Source organism: Podarcis liolepis (genome assembly GCF_965112155.1).
Source record: "Podarcis liolepis genome assembly, chromosome: 17".
Classification (NCBI taxonomy): Eukaryota; Metazoa; Chordata; class Lepidosauria; order Squamata; family Lacertidae; genus Podarcis; species Podarcis liolepis.
In genome coordinates, this window is record NC_139571.1 from 4,973,524 (window position 1) to 4,999,174 (window position 25,651).

Here is a 25,651-nt window from a genome sequence, read left to right on the forward strand (position 1 = left end):
AGGAATGCTAAGTGCATGGAGATCAAAACTAGTGAACATCTCCATTTTCTATACAGAGAAGACAAGCTGAAGGCTTGCAGAGGGGTGGGAAGGGGGGAGTTCACTTCAACCAGAAGAAAGCTGGCAGAGTTGTGGTAGGAAGAATTTGAAGCATATGTACACAAAGATAGGAACTCTCATCATTCTCTACCTGCTAAGAACTTCAGTTAAGTTTTGGGAAGTAAATACTTAGGATAACTATTAGGAATTTTCTGATCAAAGCAGTAGTGTGCTAGAAAGTTAATTTATGGATTTCACTGGAAGACTTTAGGTTTGGGATTCCCAGCAATTGCTAGTCCTCAATGCCAGCGCCAAACCTTTTGCCAAATGAGATGTGAACTAAATGGCACCTTCCCTAGCCCCACCTCACAGACTAAGGTCACCAGTTGAAAAGCTGTTGCTACATCCATCTCTCCCTCCTCCCCAGTCATGTTACCAGCCGCTTGCTGCAGGGTCCAGCCCTGTGCCTTATTACCCTAAGGTAAGGACTAGACCTGGTCTCCCCATAACCCCCCTTCTGTACATCTGCAAAGGTGTCATCTATCCATTAGCTTGCTCTGCATGCCACCCCAAGCACCACTAAGACAAAGTAAAGAGAACAATAGTAAGAAAATGTTTGTGAAGTGCTTTTCCTGAGTGTTTGCAGTACTTTAGAAGACACTTCGTACACAACTGTAAACTTGTGTGGGAGCCAGTTCGCCATGGCTTCCCTGCTTCCATTTTGTTGCAGTAACCTTGAGTGCAGTAATCTGGGCCTTTCTCACCTGATCATTGCCTAGAGCAGTGTTTCCCAACCTTGGGCCTCCAGCTGTTTTTGGACTACAACTCCCATCATCCCTAGCTAGCAAGACCAGTGGTCAGGGATGATGGGAATTGTAGTTCAAAAACAGCTGGAGGCCCAAGGTTGGGAAACACTGGCCTAGAGGACAGCGGATGGAAGGGCGGGCATTGTTGGTCCCATCTATGTGGCACTGGGATGTTGAACATGACCACAGTGGCCTAGAAAGAAGTCAGGGAAATCCCGCTGTCCCACAGATAGAGTAATGTATACAATAGGGGGACCATCAACAGCCCTGTAAGCTAAGCTAATATTCTCCCCATTACAGATGCAGTGTGTCTGTCTCTCTCTGTGTAGTTGAGACTGGGGGAAATGTGGTTTGTCTAAGGCACCCATTTGAATTTCACCCATGTGAATTTAAGTGTTTAACCATCAATGGTAGTGTGACAAAATAAATGCATATACCATAGATAGCAATGTCTGCCTATGGTACCTAGCCACCTTCAACTCACTTAAAAAAGGAGTGTTTGTCGCCAGCCCTACTTTGATCTACAGTATTTCCCGATTCAAATATTGAATAGGTTTGCTGCTGTGAGGTAATGCAAGCCCTCATTTGGGCTAGTTGATGAAAGGAAAACAAAGATTTACTTAAATTAATGTTCAGAAGTTACAGAGAGCAAGGCTTCCCCTCAGAAGTGTCTCGGTGTGCTCCTTCTAAGAGTGCTCACCTCTTTTCCTATCTTTTAAGACCGATTCCTGATGTAGCCATTCAGAAGGAAGGTGCCAATGGATGTGACCTTCCAAGTGGAAATGGCAAACAAGACAAAAGCAAGCAACGGAGAGCTTCATGTGCCCGAACAGAGAAGGGAACCAAATTTCAGCTCACTGTGCTGCAGGTGTGTATGTTTTAACAATCATGCATAGCTCCAGAATAGAATTCAATAGAATAATATCTGTCTGGAAAATATATTTGAGGTTGTTTACCTGGGCTCTCCTACCACCGTTGTATAAATTCCCATTTGCAAGCAATGCTTTAATGACTATAAATTCTGCAACTATATGTGGAATTCAATTGGAGTATGTGTCCAGAGAATGAGATCAACTAATGCAATGAGACTTTTCTCATTGCCCTTGGGCTCCAGATAATCATTTGTTTATCTGGTTAATATATGTTAAGAAGAAGCCCTTTGGCCCAGTCAATTCTTATATTCACAGATCATATTTCATGGGGCACCTCAATATGGGGAAACAGAATAGCAAGTTGTTCTTTTAACACCATCTTTGAGCAGAAGAGCACTTTTATGACTTCTATAATCTCAGATTTGCCTAAAATCAGTCTTTGTGGATGGTAAATTGTGGGATGAATTTTGAGACTTGCAAAATGGACTGATTAAAACAATTGATTTATCCAACGTTGTACACAATTAATGTTTCTACCCTGGTTTGTGTGTCCGGTGTCAGAGATAGCAGATGACTTCATAGTTTTTTGTGTATCTTTTTAGCTTAAGTTTATTCTTGCAGCTTCACAAGATCAGAAAGGAATGGGTTCAGGTCAGTTGCTTTTAAAACAACATAATGTGTGAACAGGAGCTAGAATCCATTCCAAATGTTATTGAAGGCAAGTATTTGGAATCAGGTCATAAATGGCGGGGAAAATTTGAATATAGTCTTTGGGTGAAGAAGTATATTTTCAAGCCTCCAGAAAATGCTTATAAAGTCTTTTGATGGAATATTTGAAACTGAGGTCACTGAATCCCAAAGACCATCAAGTGCTGGCATTTTCAACAGATGCCAGATTCTACAGAAATGAATCCTATCTATATTCATTATCATACTATAGAACAACGTATAATGTGTACATAATTATCTATTTAAAACAACAACAAAGATAATAGGTAGTGTTAAACCTTTTTAGTTATTGGTGCTTTGCCACTTCAGCCTTTGGACAAGTGCTGTCATTTTACAGGATTGGTGTCACACCAGTCAGGTAGAGGTGATCTTTGTTTGCTAAGAATTGGAGAAGAGGCAGGTTCTGACTCTATCTAATTACCCAATCCCCCCCCCTTCATTCAGGTGTCAACATCGGGGGACAACACGGTGGAGTGCCAGCTTGAGACTCATAACAACAAGATGGTCACATTTAAATTTGATGTTGATGGCGATGCTCCGGAAGACATTGCTGACTACATGGCAAGTTTCATAGAGCCTGCTTTCCACCAGAGATTTCTTGTTCAAATGCTTGGGTTGCTCAGGACAATGTGCAATAGCCTTGCGTCTTGTTCATAGCATTTCTCAAGATATGGAAACCCCTGAGGTCTAACCTTAGTCTTCCACTTGACATGCCCTTGACTTGCACAGATTATTTTGAGAACTAACTTTGAGAGGCTTTGGGGCAAGATCCTAAAAATGGGGCTGCTAGAGGAATCAATGAAAACTGGGCTTGGAGGTTTGACTAAACTCAGCCTCCCAGGCACTGTCACCTTTGGAAATGTCACGTGTAAGGACTTCAAGACAAATGTTTTAAAAATCCTTAAACCATTTGTACTAACTTTCTAGGTTATTATTTCAGGTTTGCTGCAGACTCCTGCAGGACCATCTGTTGTTCCTTGGGTTAATAAGATTCAAAATGGTGTTTTAGCCCTAAACATTAGAAACTCGGGGTGGGGGGGGGAGTGCAGGTTGGATAAATTCATTTAATTCAATGGAAGAAGGTCTTGCCTCCTTATAGAAACTCCCTCTCCTTTTCCTATTTCCTTCATTGCACAAGTTGTGTTTTTATATCTCGTTTATAATTTTATCCATTTCATTCACTTCTGAATTTTTTACTTTTCTTTGACTTTATCATCAAAAGCTCCTTGTATTAAACTTACATTATTTTGTTGTTAATGTTTGTTTTTCTCTCGTGTGTATTGTCTGCTTTTGTTGTTCAGTAAAATTTAATTTTTTAAAAAATAAGCGGCCGGAGACTTTGACAATAGTACACATTTCTTCTTTAGACATAAAATGTGCTGCCTGATCCTATACATCCTTTAACTGGGGGGGGAGGTTTTATAGCCCCGCTCAAGGTGTTGTGGATTACAAATACCATCAACCCTGATCCTTTATCACTGGCCATGCAGGATGGGTCTGATGGAGTTGTGGCTTCCATCTCTCATCAGTTCGAGCGCATAGCCAGTGATCAAGATTACTGGGAGCTGTAAACCAACAGCATATGAAGGGTCACAGATTCCACATCCCTGATGTAGGGGGAGTCATTTCCAGGTACGTATGATAGGATTAAAGCCTTAGATTAATACTACAGAAAATACTGAATGGAGGACATTGATCTCCTATGAGGATGTGGCGCAGGGGCTTGTAGTTTCAAGCTGGTTTGACACCTGATGCAGGAGCACACCTGGAACTATGTAGGTGTGGATTTGATCATTCCTTGGATGGAGACCCCATGTAAGAATGGGGTGTTTGTCGAAGACTTGGATCCCCCTGCTTACGTACAGTCATGATTTCTAGTACTATGCAGGGGTGTGGAGTGAGATGGCAGGCATTTTTGCAGATGGCAGGCATCACTCAGGTAATGGATTCCATTGGATGCACTGAGGCTAAACCCCACCCAGGGAGCCATTGGGTGTTTCTGGGGGTGAGGCCAGGACCTGTGAGCAGATTTTGAGGGAAACTTTCTTCCTGTGGTTGGCTTCTGGATTATAATTAGGTCTGGCCCCTGATTTTGGCATTTTGCAAAATAATATGTTTAGAAAAAGGAATACTTAAGTATAGCAATACCATTTTAGAATGAGTATGTTCCTTCCCTATTACTGGGGAAACTTGAGATGGCTTCTTGCTACATAGACACTGGCACAATTTCAATTGTTTTGGCTATATATGAGTTTTCCTTCAGCCAAACAATATTATTCTTTTGGAAAGCTAAGATTTCTTTGATTGTATAAAATGTGATAGAAGATGCATTTACATCTACTGCCCTGTTTTTTCTTTCCCATGTTAGGTTGAAGATGACTTTGTGTTGGAAAATGAGAAAGAGAAATTTGTTGATGAACTGAAGGCTATTGTTTGCCAGGCCCAGGACATCATCCGCAGTCTTCCGGTTGAAGAGCGAACTACTGGCACAGAGTCTACGCCTTCTGATCTTACCCAAGTAAGTTATGTTTGTTTAGTGATACCACTTTTCTGGGAAAGTGTGTGCTTGTATTGGGAAATTCCCTTTTTATATTTATCTATTCATTTTTAATTCAGACAGGATCTTCTGAACAAGTTCAGATAAACCCAGCATCTACTCAAACTGGCAGTAAGTAACTATTTTAAAACATTTAACATTGAAGGTCAAACAAAAAAACAAAACAAAACCACCCTCCTTAAAGGTGAAAGTGATGAAAATAGTGGCTATTTTGGCAGGAACTAAAGCAGATTTGTTCCTTGTCAGTTAGGCTGCCTTTTGTCTCTCAAATCTTCTTATGGTAGTTCACATCTTAGGTGGAGTCATCTTGGCACATATAAATGATTCTCTGCAATGGTCCTGATAACTGTATGGGAAGATTGTAAAGATTTTGAGTGACATTATTCAAGGCTGAAAGAAGACATTTAGAAATCTTCTATCAATTAAGCAGTATATACATTTAAAATAAATAAATAAACAAGTTCTTAATGAGTATAGCCAAATTGGTATCAATTCTGGGGGTGGTTTGATGTAGCTGAGCAAAGAAAAAGGTCTGGATTTTACCTTTAGGAAACTAGAATCCAAATTCTTTCATTGTGTTTGGTAGTGACTCCTTACATTATCCTAAAGCAGGTGAAGTTACAAGCCAGCTTCCATACTTATAGAAGGATAGCCAATTAGGTGCCCTCCAGATGCCATTGGACTACATGGCCAAGTTGCCTGGGGCTGATGGGACTGGAGTAGGATCATAACTAGAGGGCATCATGCTGTCTACCCCTAACTTACAGTTGGTGGTGTGGTTTGAAGTGTCTGGAAATCTAGCCAGTTCAAAATTTCCTTTTTGAGGTTGACTACAAAAATACCCCTATGTTTATGTAGCAAATATCACGTGTGGTGTCATCAGTTGTGAAATGTGGCGTGCACATTTAAATGGCTGAGCTTTCATTTAAGAAATGCAGAAGCAATGGTTGAAAGAGGTAAAGATGCTCTCTCTTGTGTATGGGATTTTTCGTATTGGAAAGTGAAATGCACACAGTCAACTGTGTTCCTTTATGTGATACGAAGGCAGTTACTTACCATGATGGACTACTTTTCAAGCACATCAGAAGAGTCCAACATTTTACTTGGCTACTCTTTGTTCCATTAACACTGAATGATCTCTTTTTCTCTGATTCTGGTATGACCTTTGTATCAACAGAACAATGCCAGTGGTATGTTTGTTTTTTACCCACAAGTTGAGCATCTGTCTGCTCTTGATTTGTTATTTCTTCCTGCTTCAATGCACATATATTTTTGTGTCCCTGGAGGACTGGAACACTTTGGCCAGGATCCAACAAACCAGAGTTCCGTGCAATTAAGGGGAACTTTGGGTGTGTTTCTGAAAGAGGAGTCTTCCTTGCCACATGTCAGAGCAATTCTGAAACTGAGAAGAACCTTTCAAAAGCAGACTGTGATATAGTATAGGGATTAGCTGTTCAAAGATATGTGTGTATATATTTAAATCAAGCATGTTTAGACCCTGGGTAAGCCTGAAGCTATTGTGCTGAACACATTGATAAATGTTTATTCGGACTGCTAATAAGAGGTACATATTACAGTTACTTGTTTGTTAAATTTGTATCCCACCAAATGGTGTTCAAGGCAGCAAACGGTGCTCAAGCGATAAATGTAGATACTGTTCCCAATGGCAGAGTGTTACAGGTGTTTGTCAAATACCAGCAAGTGTTCTTAATACAGTATGACAGGGGGGTCAAACTCAAATTCATCGGGGGGCCGCATCAGCAGTTTGGTCACCCTCAAAGGGCTGGTTGTATTGGCCTAAAATATTTGAGCAGGCTGAGACCCCTGAAGTTGATGGGCTTTGACATTTAAATGGGGTGTGTGTGGCATGTGATAAATTATGTGAGGTTCGAGCTGGTCTTTGACCAGTAATAAATTATGATGATGATGATGATGTGAGGTGGGGCCTACCTGCCCCCCCCCCAATATTTTATTCAGGCTGACCCCCCTGTTATGAAAGATTACTAAAGTCTGCCCCTGTGGTGATGTATCATAACATTGTGCAGGCCCAGTCTGAGGGCACCTTTACCGGACTGTGTCTTGTGGCTGGGGCTTGTCTGCGCCTTCTCTTCCTTCTCCGCCTGTTGCTGCCTCCTCCCTGTGCCAGGCGCTGGGGGGGGGGGGGAGATGTGCCGGTTGCACCCCAGTTTCTGACGGGGGCCAATGCTGCTTGTTCCTCCCTCTGCTTTTCAACACTGCAATATATCGCTACCGTATCACAACATCACTATCACAATGTTGAAAAGTTGGTATCGTCGGCTTTTAGGGGCTGAGGGGCTTACTCAGTACGGACACGGGCACTCCTAGGAATTTATTGGATTTCAAATCCCTGGATTTCAAAACCCATTGAGGGGGGGGCAGGGGCCGACTTTGGTAATATGGCACCCACCCTGAGTGAGGACAAAATTTGGTGCCCCCCCATAGAATAAATAGGCATTGTTATTCATTATTTTGTGCTCCCTTGGCTCGGGGCAGGTGAGGCGCCCGCGCAGCCCCAAATCTGGCACTGGTGGAGGAAGCACATTTCCACGACGGGCCGAGCTGCCCCTGTGGATCCTGCTGCCTGAGGCAGCCGCCTCCCCTCGCCCTCCGTGGCAAGCCGAGGCTGAGGGGGACGTTCGCTTGCCCAGGCGCCGGGCTCCCGTCCACTTGCTCCGGCACGCGGCCGGCCGGGCTCCGGGGCTCGGTGGGACCTGCCGGCAGAGGGCGGCGCTGCGCCTCGCCTGGGTGTGGAAGCCCTGCTGGCATGTTGTTTCCCATGCCGGGCGTCCGCGCCGTGCTCCCGCCTCCATCTCGGCTTGCTCCCTCCCGTCCTCCGCCTCCGCGCCTCGCCTGCCAGACTCGCATCCCTGCCCGGCGGCGCAGGCACAGCGGAGGCCGAGCATGGCGCCAGCAGCGGCTGCAGGGCCTGCGGAGGAGCGTCCGGCCGGGCAGCTCCGCTCCGCTTGCTGCTGCTGCTCGCGCTAGGCGCCTCCTGGGCGGCGCGCCCGCCGGACCGGAGCGGCCACCAGAGACGTGGCAGCCCGCGGGACGAGGCGGGCGACCAGCGGGGTCCCGCCGGCGGGGGACCTCCGGAGGCGGCCTCTCTGCTCACCACCTCCTTCGTGCTGAAAGGCGACGCGGCGCACAACCAGGCGATGGTGCACTGGACGGGCGAGAACAGCAGCGAGAACGGCGGCTACACGGGCCACATGACGAGGTCTGGCGGGCCGCATTCGGCCCGCGGGCCTTGTGTTTGACACCCGTGCAGTATGATATAAGCAGCGTGAGCACTATGATAAAAATGAGATGTACAATGCCACCCAGGTCCAAATTAGAGAGTCCTCTCTTCTTGAGCCAGAAGGAAATACTGGATTAAAAGTACATCTACTGAAACTGGATAATGACCCTATTATTTTATGGATAATTTTTGAATCATATGTTTTTGTTAAATGATTTGAGCTTCTTAACTTGCAGCCTAGAGTCACGGACTAGTTTCTGGTAATTTGGTGGGACTGTTTGTGAGAAATAGTAGTGTAACAGAATATTCCTGTTGTCGTCTGAGCAGTGTGACATGGGGAAACCTGCAACAAGTGCACCAACGCATGCCTGATCCTGACTTTATTTATTTATTGCATTTACTGTATTTTTCCAAGTATAAGAATAGGTTTTTCCCCTAAAAAATAATGTCAAAAATTAGGGGGTGTTTTATACACAGGGCCATCTCCCCTCATTTTCTTAAATCTGGGGGTGTCTTATAGACGGAAAAATATGGTATATCCCATCTTTTCTCCAAGGAGCTCAACATGGCATACATGGCTCTCCCCCTCCTCATTTAACCCCCACAACAACCCTGTGAGGTAGGTTAGGCTGAGAGGCAGTGACTGGCCCAAGGTCACCCAGTGATCTTCATGGCCATGTGGGGATTTGAGGCCTGGTCTCTCAGGCCCTAGTCTGACATTCTAACCACCACGCTGGCTTCAGTAAAGACAGGGGTGGGAAAGGAGTCACATGCATGGCACAGTGCAGACTCTAAAGCAGAGCTTTCCAAACTGTGTGTCATGACATGTTAGTGTGTCGGCTGCAGTGTGTCACACAAATGCTCCCCACGCTCCTTCCAGGGCTGCAAAGGGGTTAGTTTAACTTCTGGTTTGCTAGTAAAACTGAATTACTGTGTTGCGAAATCGTGCGTGTAAAAAAAAAAAAAGTGTCACCAACATGAAAAGTTTGGAAAGCTCTAGTAGTCCCTATAAATCAAAGGGCAAAGCAGCAGAACTCAGGCAAAGCCAAGGAAGGATGGCTTCACCAGCAGCATTCATTTTTTTCTGTGCATGTACACTGATCCAAGGAAACTGGAGAAAGTCAGATCACATGGCTTCATGGCAACAATCCCACTCAATTGAGTTTATTCCGCCTTAAGTCTATTAGAACTGCAGCCTTGGTGCCTTAAGGCCAATTCCAGAATCCTGACTGCTGGGCCTTGTTGTTCCTAAGGCTTCTGCTCACAGCAGCAGTGATGTTCTCATAGTCCTGTTTAAGCACATCTTGATTTTGTTTTCTTGTTATGCACATGAAAGATGGTAGAAGAATGATCATCATCTCCTGTACTTCTTTCTTTCCACACAGGTGAATCCGCTCCTCAGTCATCCCCTGTTGGCCGCTGGAGATTTTGCATCAATCAAACAATAAGGAACAGAGAAACCCAGACACCTTGCACTCTTCTACAGTCAACTACAGCTGCCCCGGGGTGTCAGATAACAGGTGAACATGTGATGCTGTAGAAAGCATGACTCAATTTTGACTTGTTTGTGGTAAAGTGTAGCATCCGTACAGTTTTGGAACTGTAGCCAGCTCTGAGTTCAGGCTTTGTGTCTCAAGTAAGAATGGCTCAGAGTTTCAGAGTGGAAGTTTCCAGGTTTAAGTCTTTAATGCTGCTGAAGATCAGAAATCTCTTTGTGGGGAAGAATTCCCTCCCCTTCAACATTTTCCTCATGAAGGCAAGAAGTCATTCTCTATCCCTTGGCATAGCAACTCCTGTCTAGTACAGAAAGCATGTTCATAGAATAATAGAATCACAGAATGGCAGAGTTGGAAGGGACCAAAAATACCAGTTGCTGGGGAACACAAGAGTAAAAGTGCTGTTGCACTCATGTTCTACTTGTGGACTTCCCATCGGCATCTCATTAGCTACTGTGAGAACAAGATGCTGGAACAGGATGCCTTTGGTCCTGATCCAGTAGGGTTCTTCTTATGTGTAACATATGACAAACTTCCTTACGGCATCCGATGCTCCTGACTCCTCCCCAGTTGATTCCCTGCCTTCACCCAGCATAGAGCATTGCTTCATTGTTCCCTTCTCATAATCTCAACTCCATACCTTTATACTTTGTGCTCATCCCAAACAGATGTTCCTTGTTCCTGTGCTACACACTTCCTCCTCCTCCTCCTCCTCCTCCTTCTTTTAAAAAAATCTTTATCAATCTCTTTTTCTTGACTTTCCCTTCATCCTTTAGGGCTCCTTCAGGTGGACAGAAAGCCAACAAGAAAGAAAGAAAAAAAAATACAACATATTAGGCTAGTTAAGGAAGCAAAAATTAAAAAGAAGCCCACTGCAGCTACTATGGAGCCTCCCACTGAGACCTTTATTAGCAAGAGCTAAATCACCTGTAGATTTGCAACTCTCACCTCCTGAGCCAGCTCAGCCGACATCCCAGGTAGCGCTTGTCTCCTTGGAGACCAGATCAGTCTCCAAAGAAGTACCCTTTCCATCCACTTTGTAAAAAAAAAAAAAAAATTAGTTGAAATGAACACCAAGCCAACCAAACAAAAAGCCACCAGACTAGCTCAGAGGATTGTATACTGTTTCCCCTCAGGCAATGGAACAGTTAAAAGTCCCAGTTGTGGTTGCTGCAGTGGAAGTCTTTTTATTGGACTCAATCCCCCCTAGGCACAATGACACATTTTCCCGAGAAAGAAGTGGAAAGAAGGCAGACCACATTTCTTTTAAAAGTCCCATGAGGCTCCTGTCCTGGCTGCTGTCTTTGCCTCTTTAAATGCTGCTATAGCTACGGTTCTTTGGCTGGAGGATATACTGCAAAATAAGGATCGGGACAACAATACCCATCAGAGGGTATTGGTCAGACTTACCACGGCATCAGCATTCACTCCCAATGTCAACCTAGGTGCTGTTTAGCCTTCTTCAAGGATCATTGTAGCATTCACAGTAGCTAGAAGGTCTTGAACTTCCTGGTCAAATCAGTGAGCAGCCCACTTCAGAGGGACTTGTCTATTTAGTGAAGAGCTGCTCAAAGTGCACCTTGTAGATAAAAAAGAGACCCGTGGCACACATACGAAAAGGAAGCCACCTTACTCTTTTCAGCCCAATAGGACCTCCTTTGACCAAGGCTGTATAGAATTCCTAAGCTAGTGTAGTCTAGTTCCCATTTCTCCACTAGACCTCACAGTTCCTCCATCAGACAGCCCTGGCACCAGCTACAAAAAACAAGACAACAGTTCTGGTGGTTAGGAGGCCTTGGCTACAAATAGCTCGGTTCTCAACTTCTGTCAGTGTAAGGACTTTTGACTGCACAACGAAACTTCTCTCCCTGCATGCCCTGGACCTCCTAAATCTGTTACTGGGTTTCTTTCAATCCCCTGGAGCTGATTTGGGAAGAGCGCAGGGTACACACAGGGAGAGAAGAGTAGGTAAAGCTAGGTACAAGTGCGCTGACATGCTGGTGGATTTTTCAGTAGATCCCATCATATCAGTAGTAGCACACCTCCTGCTTCAGGGCTTACATATATAGCCTTGTTGTTGTTTAGTCGTTTAGTCGTGTCCAACTCTTTGTGACCCCATGGACCAGAGCACGCCAGGCACTTCTGTCCTCCACTGCCTCCCACAGTTTGATCAAACTCATGCTGGTAGCTTCAAGAACACCATCCAACCATCTCATCCTCTGTTGTCCCCTTCTCCTTGTGCCCTCCATCTTTCCCAACATCAGGGTCTTTTCCAGGGAGTCTTCTCTTCTCATGAGGTGGCCAAAGTACTGGAGCCTCAGCTTCACGGTCTGTCCTTCCAGTGAGCACTCAGGGCTGATTTCCTTAAGAATGGATAGGTTGGATCTTCTCACAGTCCATGGGACTCTCAAGAGTCTCCTCCAGCACCAGAATTCAAAAGCATCAATTCTTCGACGATCAGCCTTCTTTATGGTCCAGCTCTCACTTCCATACATCACCACTGGGAAAACCATAGCTTTTACTATACGGACCTTTGTTGGCAAGGTGATGTCTCTACTTTTTAAGATGCTGTCTAGGTTTGTCATTGCTTTTCTCCCAAGAAGCAGGCGTCTTTTAATTTCGTGACTGCTGTCACCATCTGCAGTGATCATGGAGCCCAAGAAAGTAAAATCTCTTACTGCCTCCATTTCTTCCCCTTCTATTTGCCAGGAGGTGATGGGACCAGTGGCCATGATCTTCGGTTTTTTGATGTTGAGCTTCAGACCATATTTTGCGCTCTCCTCTTTCACCCTCAGTAAAAGGTTCTTTAATTCCTCCTCACTTTCTGCCATCAAGGTTGTGTCATCTGCATATCTGAGGTTGTTGATATTTCTTCCGGCAATCTTAATTCCGGCTTGGGATTCATCCAGTCCAGCCTTTCGCATGATGAATTCTGCATATAAGTTAAATAAGCAGGGAGACAATATACAGCCTTGTCGTACTCCTTTGCCAATTTTGAACCAATCAGTTGTTCCATATCCAGTTCTAACTGTAGCTTCTTGTCCTACATAGAGATTTCTCAGGAGACAGATGAGGTGATCAGGCACTCCCATTTCTTTAAGAACTTGCCATAGTTTGCTGTGGTCGACACAGTCAAAGGCTTTTGCATAGTCAATGAAGCAGAAGTAGATGTCTTTCTGGAACTCTCTAGCTTTCTCCATAATCCAGCACATGTTTGCAATTTGGTCTCTGGTTCCTCTGCCTCTTCTAAATCCAGCTTGCACTTCTGGGAGTTCTCGGTCCACATACTGCTTGAGCCTTCCTTGTAGAATTTTAAGCATAACCTTGCTAGCGTGTGAAATGAGTGCAATTGTGCGGTAGTTGGAGCATTCTTTGGCACTGCCTTTCTTTGGGATTGGGATGTAGACTGATCTTCTCCAATCCTCTGGCCACTGCTGAGTTTTCCAAACTTACTGGCATATTGAGTGTAGCACCTTAACAGCATCATCTTTTACAATTTTAAATAGTTCAGCTGGAATACCATTACTTCCACTGGCCTTGTTATTTGCAGTGCTTTCTAAGGCCCATTTGACTTCACTCTCCAGGATGTCTGGCTCAAGGTCAGCAACCACACTACCTGGGGTGTACCTGGTATAATTCCTCTGTGTATTCTTGCCACCTCTTCTTGATGTCTTCTGCTTCTGTTAGGTCCTTACCACTTTTGTCCTTTATTATGGTAATCTTTGTACGAAATGTTCCTTTCAAATTTCCGATTTTCTTGAACAGATCTCTGGTTCTTCCCATTCTGTTGTTTTCCTCTATTTCTTTGCATTGCTCGTTTAAGAAGGCCTTCTTGTCTCTCCTTGCTATTCTTTGGAAATCTGCATTCAATTTCCTGTATCTTTCACTATCTCCCTCGCATTTTGCTTGCCTTCTCTCCCCCGCTATTTGTAAGGCCTCGTTGGACAGCCACTTTGCTTTCTTGCATTTCTTTTTCATTGGGATGGTTTTAGTTGCTGCCTCCTGTATAATGTTGCGAGCCTCCACCCATAGTTCTTCAGGCACTCTGTCCACCAAATCTAAATCCTTAAACCTGTTCCTCACTTCCACTGTGTATTCATAAGGGATTTGGTTTAGATTGTATCTTACCGGCCCAGTGGTTTTTCCTACTTTCTTCAGTTTAAGCTTGAATTTTGCTATAAGAAGCTGATGATCTGAGCCACAGTCAGCTCCAGGTCTTGTTTTTGCTGACTGTATAGAGCTTCTCCATCTTTGGCTGCAGAGAATATAATCAATCTGATTTCGATGTTGCCCATCTGGTGATGTCCATGTGTAGAGTCGTCTCTTGTGTTGTTGGAAAAGTGTGTTTGTGATGACCAGCTTGTTCTCTTGACAGAACTCTATTAGCCTTTGCCCTGCTTCGTTTTGATCTCCAAGGCCAAACTTGCCAGTTGTTCCTTTTATCTCTTGATTCCCTACTTTAGCATTCCAATCCCCTATAATGAGAAGAACATCCTTCTTTGGTGTCACTTCTATAAGGTCTTGTAAGTCTTCATAGAATTGGTCAATTTCAGTTTCTTCAGCACCAGTAGTTGGTGCATAAACTTGGATTACCTTGATGTTAAAAGGTCTGCCTTGGATTCGTATCGAGATCATTCTATCATTTTTTAGATTGCATCCCAGTATAGCTTTCCCCACTCTTTTGTTGACTATGAGGGCCACTCCATTTCTTTTACGGGTTTCTTGCCCACAGTAGTAGATATGATAGTCATCCGAACTGAATTCGCCCATTCCCGTCCATTTTTGTTCACTGATGCCCAGGATGTCAATATTTATTCTTGCCATCTCATTTTTGACCACATCCAACTTACCCAGGTTCATGGTTCTTACATTCCAGGTTCCTATGCAATATTTTTCTTTACAGCATTGGACTTTCCTTTCGCTTCCATGCATATCCGCAACTGAGCGTCCATTTGGTTTTGGCCCAGCCGCTTCATCAGCTCTGGATCTACTTGTACTTGTCCTCTGCTTTTCCCCAGTAGCATGTTGGACACCTTCTGACCTGAGGGGCTCATCTTCCAGCGTCATAACTTTTATATGCCTGTTGTCTTTGTCCATGGAGTTTTCTTGGCAGGGATACTGGAGTGGGTTGCCGGTTCCTCCTCCAGGTGGATCACATTTGGTCAAAACTCTCCACTATGACCTGTTCATCTTGGGTGCCCTGCTCGGCATAGTTCATAGCTTCTCTGAGTTATTCAAGCCCCTTTGCCACGGCAAGGCAGTGATCCATGAAGGGGATATATAGCCTAGGGTTGCCATATTTCAAAAAGTGAACATCCAGACAAAAAGTTGTGGAGCTTCTTGGGGGTGGGCATCAGAGTTGTTGAGCTTTTCTTGCAAAACAGCAAAAATAATTGCCATTTTTGAGCTATTTTGAACAATTATTTACGAAAATTAGCTAAAATGGCACTGCCGACATGGCTTGCCATATGTCCGGATTTTCTGGGACATCTTGCCGGTTTCTGTCCAGACACTGCTTTCGCCCACAGTATTCTGGACATATGGCATCCCTAAGATAGCCTTTTCTCAGCTCTTCACCCCAAGACGGGGCTCATCTACACTTCCTAGTTACTCTAGCTACAGCTCCATAGTTAAGCTCCCCAAAAGCCACCTGACCCGTCCAGAAGACTTTACTGCTTAGGGACACAGTGGAAAGGCTAATCTTCCTCCCAGCAATGACAGACCTCACCCCTGTCATCCAGCCTCTCTGGGAAGAACTTCAGAACCCTGGCAAACATCCACACAAGCACTGATTTCTCAGAGGCCTGTTTCTTCATGGCCACAGGAGCACACAAGTTCTCTTCCTTGAGTTGAAAGGCAGTCCTCCAGACCACCACATTTTTATCATTGTTATCCCAAAGTGTGTCCTTCCTAGTGGCCATAATCTTAGTCCATGAGGTTTCAGAGCTGGGAGCCCTGGCACATCTGTGTGACCTTTTCACGAGGGTAGAATAAATCTGTGCACAGCCTTCTTTCCAAAAACAAACTCTGCTTTCCAACGAACAGAACAACAGATTTTGCCCTTCTTTTGCCCCAGCCCCCCATCCCCTGTCACAGGCTTAGTCTTTACAGGGTTCTAAAGACTTGTCCCAGACTCACTCAAGCCTTCCATCAAACAGACTCCCCATTTGTATATTAGTGAGATGGCCTAAAGCCTCCATGGTCTTGACCTATCTGGCTCAGCACCTCCCTACATCACAAAAATGTCATGGCACACACTCCACAAGAGCAGCACCAGCAGCCGTGCTTCCCCCTTCAGTTGCTGATGGGTGGTTTTTCCTACTTTCTTCAGTTTAAGCTTGAATTTTGCTATAAGAAGCTGATGATCTGAGCCACAGTCAGCTCCAGGTCTTGTTTTTGCTGTGGGAGCCTCCTCCTCCCTTTCCCTTTCCCTTTGCCTCCGTAGAGGTGACATTTGACAGCACGTTCCAGCATATTCTTCATCATCGTTTCTCCCACTGGTTTATCTTAAATTCCCTCCCTAGAATCAGAGTAGCTTGAAAAGGTAAAGGTGAAGGAACCCTGACAGTTAAGTCCAGTCACAGACGACTCTGGGGTTGCGGCTCTCATCTCGCTTTACTGGCCAAGGGAGCCGCTGTTTGTCTGCAGACAGTTTTTCCGGGTCATGTGGCCAGCGTGACTTAAACCGCTTCTGGCGCAAGGGAACACTGAAACCAGAGCAGCGCATGGAAACGCCATTTACCTTCCCACCGGAGTGGGAAGCACATTTTTTGGCGTGCTTTTGAACTGCTAGGTTGGCAGGAGCTGGGACCAAACAATGGGAGCTCACCCCGTCGTGGGGATTCGAACCGCCGAGCTTCTGATTGGTAAGCCCAAGAGGCTCAGTGGTTTGGACCACAGTGCCACCCACGTCCCTCAGAGTAGCTTATGCATATCCCATTCCTATTGGATTCTTCTTCAGGTTGAGAAAGGAACATGGAGCTCCTGTTGACCAGTGAGCTAAACAATTTCTCTTGGCACACACATTCATCTGCAGATACCTCCAATCTGTGCCGAGTCATCTCTTACTAGGAGGGACCTCTCTCTTCCTGTGTTTTGCCTTTTCCTTCTTTGACTCTGTCTCAAGCTTGGCCATGGGATGCAACTGGAGCAAGCATCATTCTAATAGATTATATATGATATGGATATAATTTTATTTCTTACGATGTTTGTTTTTTATTTTAATGATAGTTTTTTCTATGGTTTTAGCAAGTCTCGTTTTTATATGTAAGCCACCTTGAGTCCCATCAGGGAAAAGGTAGGGTAATAATAATAATAATAATAATAATAATAATAATAATAATAATCAGCATCCAATGCAGCAACAAAGTCATGTGCTCCCTGCCTCATAGAAGGATGCATTGTTTACCCCAAACAAGAAAGAACCTTCACAGTAAGCACTGAAAAAGCACTATCCTTTTCTAACCAGAAATCAGGTTTCTTTCTTTTCTTTTTTAAAAATCTGTTTTTCAGGGCAAGTTCCCCCACAAAGCAGTATGTAAAGACAGTTGTATAAAACATAAAGGAATAATTTAAAATCTACATTACACTTCTAAAAAATAGCAGTAAAATATCACTAAAATAAAATGATATAGACTGAAATAAAAAAAAATACCTTTAAAGTTCCTTCAAAATCATTAATGAAAGACCCATGCATACTTCATGGGGGAGAGCAGTGCATGGATAAGATCAGGTTTAAACAGAGATAAGAAATAATGTGTGGAATGAAGTGTGCTCACAGTTATTGTGGTCATGGCTGATGATGCAGTTGTCTTCTTTTTTATTATTAAAAATTACAGTCTTACTGTGCCAGGTGAAGACTTTTTAAATTGACTGAGGGTTTTAGTTGTCCCAATGTTTTTGTTTTGTCTTGATTGGTAATTTTATCTTGTGCTCACTTTTTTCCTGCTGCTTTCACAACTTTACTGTGTTTCTATATTTGTGAAAAGTATTATGAGGCTTTTGTAAAAAGTGGCATAGGAGTGTTCAAGATGAATGCAAAATTACAATAGTGACTGGCCCTCATAGGACACATACATCACCTTGAGCTTGTTTTATCTATATAATCATATACATTACACTCCTTTATAAAAATGCTATGTGAATTTATTTTATAATAGCCTAAAAGCTTGTTCTGCTGCAAATATGTTGGGCTTGTTTTTCTGAGCTGTTTCTGAAGCAGAGGTGGGAAACCTTTCAGATCAAGGCATTTCCTCGTGAGCAACCTTCCCGGTGCCATATGGTGGGTGCGGGCAAAGAGAGGAGGCAGGGAAGTGAGAGGCGAAAGTGGGCAGAGCAACAGATGTGATTCTTACAGTAGGCTGCATTCCAGCCAGGCAAAAAGCATAGGTTTCTGCACACATGTGTACACACCTCTCTCCTTCCAGGCAAGCAATAGGCATAATCACAATTCCAAGGACATAATCCAGCCAAGCAAAAGCATTCAAGGAAGGCACCATTGAGGTGGAAAGGGGTGTGACCTGTAGAGAGCCCCATGGGCTGAATAGGAGGGCCAAATTTGCCCCTTGGCTTAAGTTACACACCCTTTCTCTTAAGCCAGAAACCCTGGTTTTTAAAGTCATAATTTTGAGAACTATCCCATCTTGAATTGCAAGTTTTAGAAGGGACACTCTCTGCAGTTAACACGGGTTTTTTCCTTCTAAAGCAGGCTTCCTCAACCTCGGCCCTCCAGATGTTTTTGAGACTACAATTCCCATCATCCCTGACCACTGGTCCTGCTAGCTAGGGATCATGGGAGTTGTAGGCCAAAAACATCTGGAGGGCCGAGGTTGAGGAAGCCTGTTCTAAAGGGCCATACTGCAACATAGCTTTCCCTAGGGTGTTAATTGTCAACAGTTTTATCTCTTTGTGTTTTCAGACCATATAAAGGAGAGTACCAAAGAAGATCACCCCCAGAATTGTCCACAGGCTGTGGAAAATCTCAGCAGCCAGCACAGAACGATCCCCTCTTCCAGCTCAAATGAGCTAAGTGACAGTATGGTATCTGAACCCCAAACATCGGAAACTGAGCAGTCAGCAATTCCTCACCAAGTGGAAGGCAGCATGGATAAGCTGCTGTCTGCCACTGCTGGTGACAATTATGATGTTACTGCTTCCGATTCTTCTGCTTGGCCAGAGTCTTTAGAGGCAGAGACCCAGGCTGACGAAACTCACTTATCTTCATATACACCCCACCCAACACCTGGCATTGCGGAGCAAAGTATGCCCACTGAGGCCTTTGTGCCCAGACCAACCACCTGCCACATCCCGACCACTGAGGAAGCAGATAACACGATGAGCACAGAACAGGCCAGTGCTTTGGCTCAGACCCCTGGACAAGAAGGCGCCCCCTTCGCATCCAATCTGGAGTCAGACAGTGAGGGCCCCCCTAAGATGGACTTTGTCGACAACAACATCAAAACTCTGGATGAGAAGCTGCGGACGCTTCTGTATCAGGAACACAGCTTATCGGGCACTTCCCCTGAGAGCCAGAAAGACACACAAAGTGCCCTGGAGTCTCCATTTTCCTCGTCTGCTGAAGAAACTCTTCCTGGCCCAGTTCTTGATGCACCAGACTCCCCCCAAGAGACCCAGCAAAGCCCCACCAAGCTTTCAGACCCCCAGGCTATGCTGATCCCATCTGCAAGTCATCCAGACAGTTTGCCAGTGCTGAGGAGGGAGCCCAGTGCTATCACCTCTGCTCCCAGTGATCTCTGTACGCATGTGAGTACTGACAGGGAGATTGGCTGGGGTTGAAATCTTTTCTTCCTGCAACAAGAAATCTATAGCTATGCTAGATGGCTGTACAAACCCATTTGCTAGCTTAATGGGTGCTGGCAAGTGAGAGGTAAGTTTCCTTTTCAGGCATACTATCCCAACATTTTGTCCTGGATCAGTTTTATTAGAGTGCTTGATGAATATCTGGTATCTGGGAGTTACCAGTGCTGGGAGAGGCACAGGGTGGGAGTTAGATGATATTTTTACAGCAACAGTTTGCCTATATTAATACAGAACTGAACTTTACTAGGCCCTACTTGGGCTAAGAATTGGAAATGTCCTATTTGGAGAAAGGCATTGTAAAATTGTTGAGCAGTTACATATAACCTCCTAACCTGTCATTGGCTATTTTAACCTGACAAATTGATCTTTTTAAAAATAGGCACTTCATTGAGCTTGGAGATTTGAATGCGCAACCCTCAGCAAGAAAGCAATCTCTAAAACAGAGATAGCCAACCAGGAGCCCTGTAGATGTTGTTGGACTCCCAGCTCCCACTAACCCCAGCCAGGATGGCCAGTGGTCCGGATGATGGGCTTTGGTAGTCCAACAATACGTTGGCTAGCCCTGCTCTAAAATATGTAAGGTTCAACTTGTATAGCGCAAGAGTCCCCCTTGCCATATTCAGACACCACTTTCTTCTGTCCCTTCCCCACCCACTTCTTTTGTTCAGGAGATGTCCCCGGAGGCTTCATTTCCTGAGAACCCTGTGGCCTGTCCTGCTTCAGCATCAAGTGGTGGAGCTGTGCACCTGCATGCAGGAGGTGGATATTTTGGCCTAAGCTTTACTTGCCCTAGTCTCAAAAACCCTATTAGCAAGAAATCCTGGACTCGCAAATTAAAAAGCTGGGCATACAGGCTACGGCAGACCAGCTTTTTCAAGAAATCAAAAGTCCGGCAAGGTAGTGTGCTTACAGTCAGGGATCTAGACTAGGTAACATCTGTTTTGATTTATTTAAGTATGGTTGTTTTATTTTCTCTCTCCCCCCTTTTTTAGCATTTCCTGCCTCTTCCATTTATACATTTTTGCTCCTTTACTCATTTGTGTAACATTTCACCCACCACCACTTTGTTTTCCAGTTTGATTAACCGGTTTCTTCATTCCACATAGAAGTGTAGGTCTTTAGATACAAAAAATAAAATAAAAAGCCTACATGTATAATAGAATCATTCTTTTTATAATGCAATGTTGCTTTTTAGTATTATCAGGGTCCCAGCTTTGCCTGACTGTGTTCTTTTTCTTTGTGTTCGTTTTCAACAAAAATAAAATAAATGACACAACAGAGGAGATGACTGGTGATGTTGCTCCTGATTGGATTTCTCTCTCTGAGCATGCAACAGTGCAGAATAAAGCACCCGGTCAATCTGTGGCTGGATCATTCCAGCGAGGCCGATTTCAGGTGCGTATAATGTAATCCACAAAACCATGTAAATCCAAATATGCATGCAATGATTGTCTTACTTCCGCTGTTTGTTTTCATTACTACCTTGCTTTGCTCAAAAGAGCTCAAGGGTGGGGGACTGTCTTCAGGCTAATGGCCACGTTCCCATCTGGACAACCTTCTGGGAGAGGGTGTGACAGTGACAGAGGCAAAATGAAGGCAAAATTTACCATTGCCCCACCAACTCTTTTGATATGTTGACTATTAGGCATACCTCCTGGACCAGGTTTTGCTGGCATTTCCCCATATTTGGATTTTTATTTTATTTTTTGCAGCTGGTGTAGGTTTGAGCCATCTTATTTTAACTAGATAAAGCATTTGATTTAATCTGAAGTTTGAACTACGGCTTTGTTGGAGATTTGCATTCTGGCTGTGGCTTGTTCATTGCCTTAAAGCAGTAAAGGGCTTGGATAATTGGTCTAAAGTTATGATGCGCCAATTATGAGTTATATAATGCATGTTCAGTCCACTATTTCATTTATTGTGAAAATCACAATTTCAGCTTTTGCCAAGTTTATCTATAGTTCGCATTTATGAAACCAATCTTTGTCACAGCTTCATATTGTGACTCAACTCATACTCTTGGAGGTATAAAACTTCAGGGAATGGGAGGTATCAAATTGGAGCCACCTAGAGGCAAGAAACAAATACTAGAATAAGGAGAGATCATTTTTACTGAACTTTCCAGGGACATAGTTGGTTGCTGCTCAGAGCTAATCTTTTGCTGTAAACCCTCCAGATGTGAGAGCTTTTAAAGGACTGTGAGCTGACTCTTCTGAAAGGAAGAGGCTGGTACTATTGCAAGCTTTGCTAATCTGATTCATGAAGAGTAAAGAAGCTGTTGTCATCTTAGTTTTTATCACTGCTTTGAGCTGAGCTAAGTGAGCTAAAATCCCTACTTGACATGGGTCTTTCTTTCCATCTACTCTTGTTCAGTTTGCTGAGTGGATATGAGAAACATCTCCCCACCCACAAACCCACACATCAGTCAGAGCATCACTGTGGAGCAAGCCATGTATTTTACAAAGAACAATGTTTTCCATTGAAGGTCACCCCATAAACAGAGTGCACAGGCTATTTGACAAAGCAGCCAGTTTTTCATGCTGTTGTTTCTTTCTTTTTTCTTTTTTGTAATTGGATTAAATACTTTTATTTTTACTACATCTCAGATCTGTGAGGGGGGAAGCCTTTACCCAAATAGACAAATTGAGGTCCAAATTTTCCTGAGTTGCAGCTTGAGCCAAAAGTTGTGTAAATGAAGATAACTCCTACAACTTTCTAGCAGGGAGGAAAGAATGGCAAATTGCCTAAGCCAGTCAGGACCCTGGGAAATCCCTAATAGCCCTGCTGGCTGAGTTTTGGAAAGCAGTGTCTCAGCAGAGAGCTAGGACCACCTGAAGCCTAAAGTAGGCTGGCAAGGTTGTTGTTGTTGTTTAGTCGTTTAGTCGTGTCCGACTCTTCGTGACCCCATGGACCAGAGCACGCCAGGCACTTCTGTCCTCCACTGCCTCCTGCAGTTTGATCAAACTCATGCCAGTAGCTTCAAGAACACCATCCAACCATCTCATTCTCTGTCGTCCCCTTCTCCTTGTGCCCTCCATCTTTCCCAACATCAGGGTCTTTTCCAGGGAGTCTTCTCTTCTCATGAGGTGGCCAAAGTATTGGAGCCTCAGCTTCACGATCTGTCCTTCCAGTGAGCGCTCAGGGCTGATTTCCTTCAGAATGGAGAGGTTTGATCTTCTTGCAGTCCATGGGACTCTCATGAGTCTCCTCCAGCACCATAATTCAAAAGCATCAATTCTTCGGCGATCAGCCTTCTTTATGGTCCAGCTCTCACTTCCATACATCACTACTGGGAAAACCATGGCTTTTACTATACGGACCTTTGTTGGCAAGGTGATGTCTCTGCTTTTTAAGATGTTGTCTAGGTTTGCCATCGCCTTTCTCCCAAGGAGCAGGCGTCTTTTAATTTCGTGACTGCTGTCACCATCTGCACTGATCATGGAGCCCAAGAAAGTAAAATCTCTCACTGCCTCCATTTCTTCCCCATCTATTTGCCAGGAGGTGATGGGACCAGTGGCCATGATCTTCGTTTTTTTGATGTTGAGCTTCAGACCATATTTTGCGCTCTCCTCTTTCACCCTCATTAAAAGGTTCTTTAATTCCTCTTCACTTTCTGCCATCAAAGTTGTGTCACCTGCATATCTGAGGTTGTTGATATTTCTTCCGGCAATCTTAATTCCGGCTTGGGATTCATCCAGCCCAGCCTTTCGCATGATGAATTCTGCATATAAGTTAAATAAGCAGGGAGACAATATACAGCCTTGCCGTACTCCTTTCCCAATTTGGAACCAATCAGTTGTTCCATATCCAGTTCTAACTGTAGCTTCTTGTCCCACATAGAGATTTCGCAGGAGACAGATGAGGTGATCAGGCACTCCCATTTCTTTAAGAACTTGCCATAGTTTGCTGTGGTCAACACAGTCAAAGGCTTTTGCATAGTCAATGAAGCAGAAGTAGATGTCTTTCTGGAACTCTCTAGCTTTCTCCATTATCCAGCGCATGTTTGCAATTTGGTCTCTGGTTCCTCTGCCTCTTCTAAATCCAGCTTGCACTTCTGGGAGTTCTCGGTCCACATACTGCTTGAGCCTTCCTTGTAGAATTTTAAGCATAACCTTGCTAGCATGTGAAATGAGTGAAATTGTGCGGTAGTTGGAGCATTCTTTGGCACTGCCTTTCTTTGGGATTGGGATGTAGACTGATCTTCTCCAATCCTCTGGCCACTGCTGAGTTTTCCAAACTTGCTGGCATATTGAGTGTAGCACCTTAACAGCATCATCTTTTAAAATTTTAAACAGTTCAGCTGGAATACCATCACTTCCACTGGCCTTGTTATTTGCAGTGCTTTCTAAGGCCCATTTGACTTCACTCTCCAGGATGTCTGGCTCAAGGTCAGCAACCACACTACCTGGGGTGTACGAGACATCCATATCTTTCTGGTATAATTCCTCTGTGTATTCTTGCCACCTCTTCTTGATGTCTTCTGCTTCAGTTAGATGTTTACCACTTTTGTCCTTTATTATGGTAATCTTTGTACGAAATGTTCCTTTCATATTTCCGATTTTCTTGAACAGATCTCTGGTTCTTCCCATTCTGTTGCTTTCCTCTATTTCTTTGCATTGCTCGTTTAAGAAGGCCTTCTTGTCTCTCCTTGCTATTCTTTGGAAATCTGCATTCAATTTCCTGTATCTTTCACTATCTCCCTCGCATTTTGCTTGCCTTCTCTCCCCCGCTATTTGTAAGGCCTCGTTGGACAGCCACTTTGCTTTCTTGCATTTCTTTTTCATTGGGATGGTTTTAGTTGCTGCCTCCTGTATAATGTTGCGAGCCTCCACCCATAGTTCTTCAGGCACTCTGTCCACCAAATCTAAATCCTTAAACCTGTTCCTCACTTCCACTGTGTATTCATAAGGGATTTGGTTTAGATTGTATCTTACCGGCCCAGTGGTTTTTCCTACTTTCTTCAGTTTAAGCTTGAATTTTGCTATAAGAAGCTGATGATCTGAGCCACAGTCAGCTCCAGGTCTTGTTTTTGCTGACTGTATAGAGCTTCTCCATCTTTGGCTGCAGAGAATATAATCAATCTGATTTCGATGTTGCCCATCTGGTGATGTCCATGTGTAGAGTCGTCTCTTGTGTTGTTGGAAAAGTGTGTTTGTGATGACCAGCTTGTTCTCTTGCCAGAACTCTATTAGCCTTTGCCCTGCTTCATTTTGATCTCCAAGGCCAAACTTGCCAGTTGTTCCTTTTATCTCTTGATTCCCTACTTTAGCATTCCAATCCCCTATAATGAGCAGAACATCCTTCTTTGGTGTCACTTCTATAAGGTCTTGTAAGTCTTCATAGAATTGGTCAATTTCAGTTTCTTCAGCACCAGTAGTTGGTGCATAAACTTGGATTACTGTGATGTAGTTAGTTGGCAAGTTGATGACCTAAAGGGCCTCGTCCTATTCTGCAAGCATTGATTCCTGTGCCATGGAAGGGATATCAATATTATTGGAGGCTCATTGTTTGAGGAAGGTTGAGAGCTCTGTTGTTGGGCCAGAAGAGCCCAGGGAGAGATGCTGAGGGCCCCTCTAAGTAGAGCAGCATGTATTATTTCCTCATCAGTATCTTTCTCAGTGTAGTGCAAGAGCCTGGGATTGGGGCCATGATACCAAGAAAGCATTGGGTCATATAGACATTGATCAACAGAGATCTAAAGACTTTGATGAGGATGTGGGGGGGGGGATTATGCAAGGTTGAGTTGGTTGCTCTTTAGGTGGGAAGGCACATTGCCTGAATGGCACACCCTGCGGGACAATTGTGTATACACCAAACTGAGTCTGGACACTTAGCAGTCATAAAAAGTATATTCAATACAAAATGTAGTTACTGGGAGGAAAAACCTTGTATACTTTCTAGAGCAACAGGAGAATACCTTTGCAGCTATGGTCTGGCAGTTTTTACTTTGAAACCAGTGCTCCCAGTGCTACAATGATACATATTGTGGGGAAGATATTGGGGAGGATGCTAAAACTTTCCTGAAGCTATTCCTTACTGAAAACTGAGGGTCCTCTGTGTACATGTTACCCAGG

General features: G+C 44.2%; 2 protein-coding genes and 1 long non-coding RNA gene across 49 annotated transcripts in view; 1 reads left to right on the forward strand and 2 right to left on the reverse strand.

Annotated features, from left to right (window-relative positions):
* Window positions 1-25,651, reverse strand: part of LOC310696819 (uncharacterized protein) — a 234,548-nt gene that overhangs the window by 144,205 nt on the left and 64,692 nt on the right. The gene's annotated exons all lie outside the window — the stretch shown is intronic.
* WNK3 (WNK lysine deficient protein kinase 3) overlaps window positions 1-25,651 on the forward strand; it is a 99,929-nt gene that overhangs the window by 57,992 nt on the left and 16,286 nt on the right. For 46 of the 47 annotated variants that reach the window (XM_083482707.1, XM_083482718.1, XM_083482698.1 and 43 more), the window contains 8 exons: window positions 1,566-1,713; window positions 2,891-3,007; window positions 4,815-4,964; window positions 5,063-5,114; window positions 9,648-9,782; window positions 18,676-19,520; window positions 20,246-20,474; window positions 20,857-20,972. In XM_083482707.1, coding sequence (XP_083338833.1) covers window positions 1,566-1,713; window positions 2,891-3,007; window positions 4,815-4,964; window positions 5,063-5,114; window positions 9,648-9,782; window positions 18,676-19,520; window positions 20,246-20,474; window positions 20,857-20,972 — 1,792 coding nt within the window. The remainder of the gene's footprint in view (window positions 1-1,565; window positions 1,714-2,890; window positions 3,008-4,814; window positions 4,965-5,062; window positions 5,115-9,647; window positions 9,783-18,675; window positions 19,521-20,245; window positions 20,475-20,856; window positions 20,973-25,651) is intronic. The other variant, XM_083482714.1, reaches the window with a different exon arrangement.
* Window positions 10,477-11,547, reverse strand: LOC310696842. The gene is made up of 3 exons (XR_014520762.1): window positions 11,169-11,547; window positions 10,707-10,793; window positions 10,477-10,539 (listed from the first exon to the last, which is right to left on the reverse strand). It is a non-coding gene; the product is annotated as an uncharacterized lncRNA (long non-coding RNA).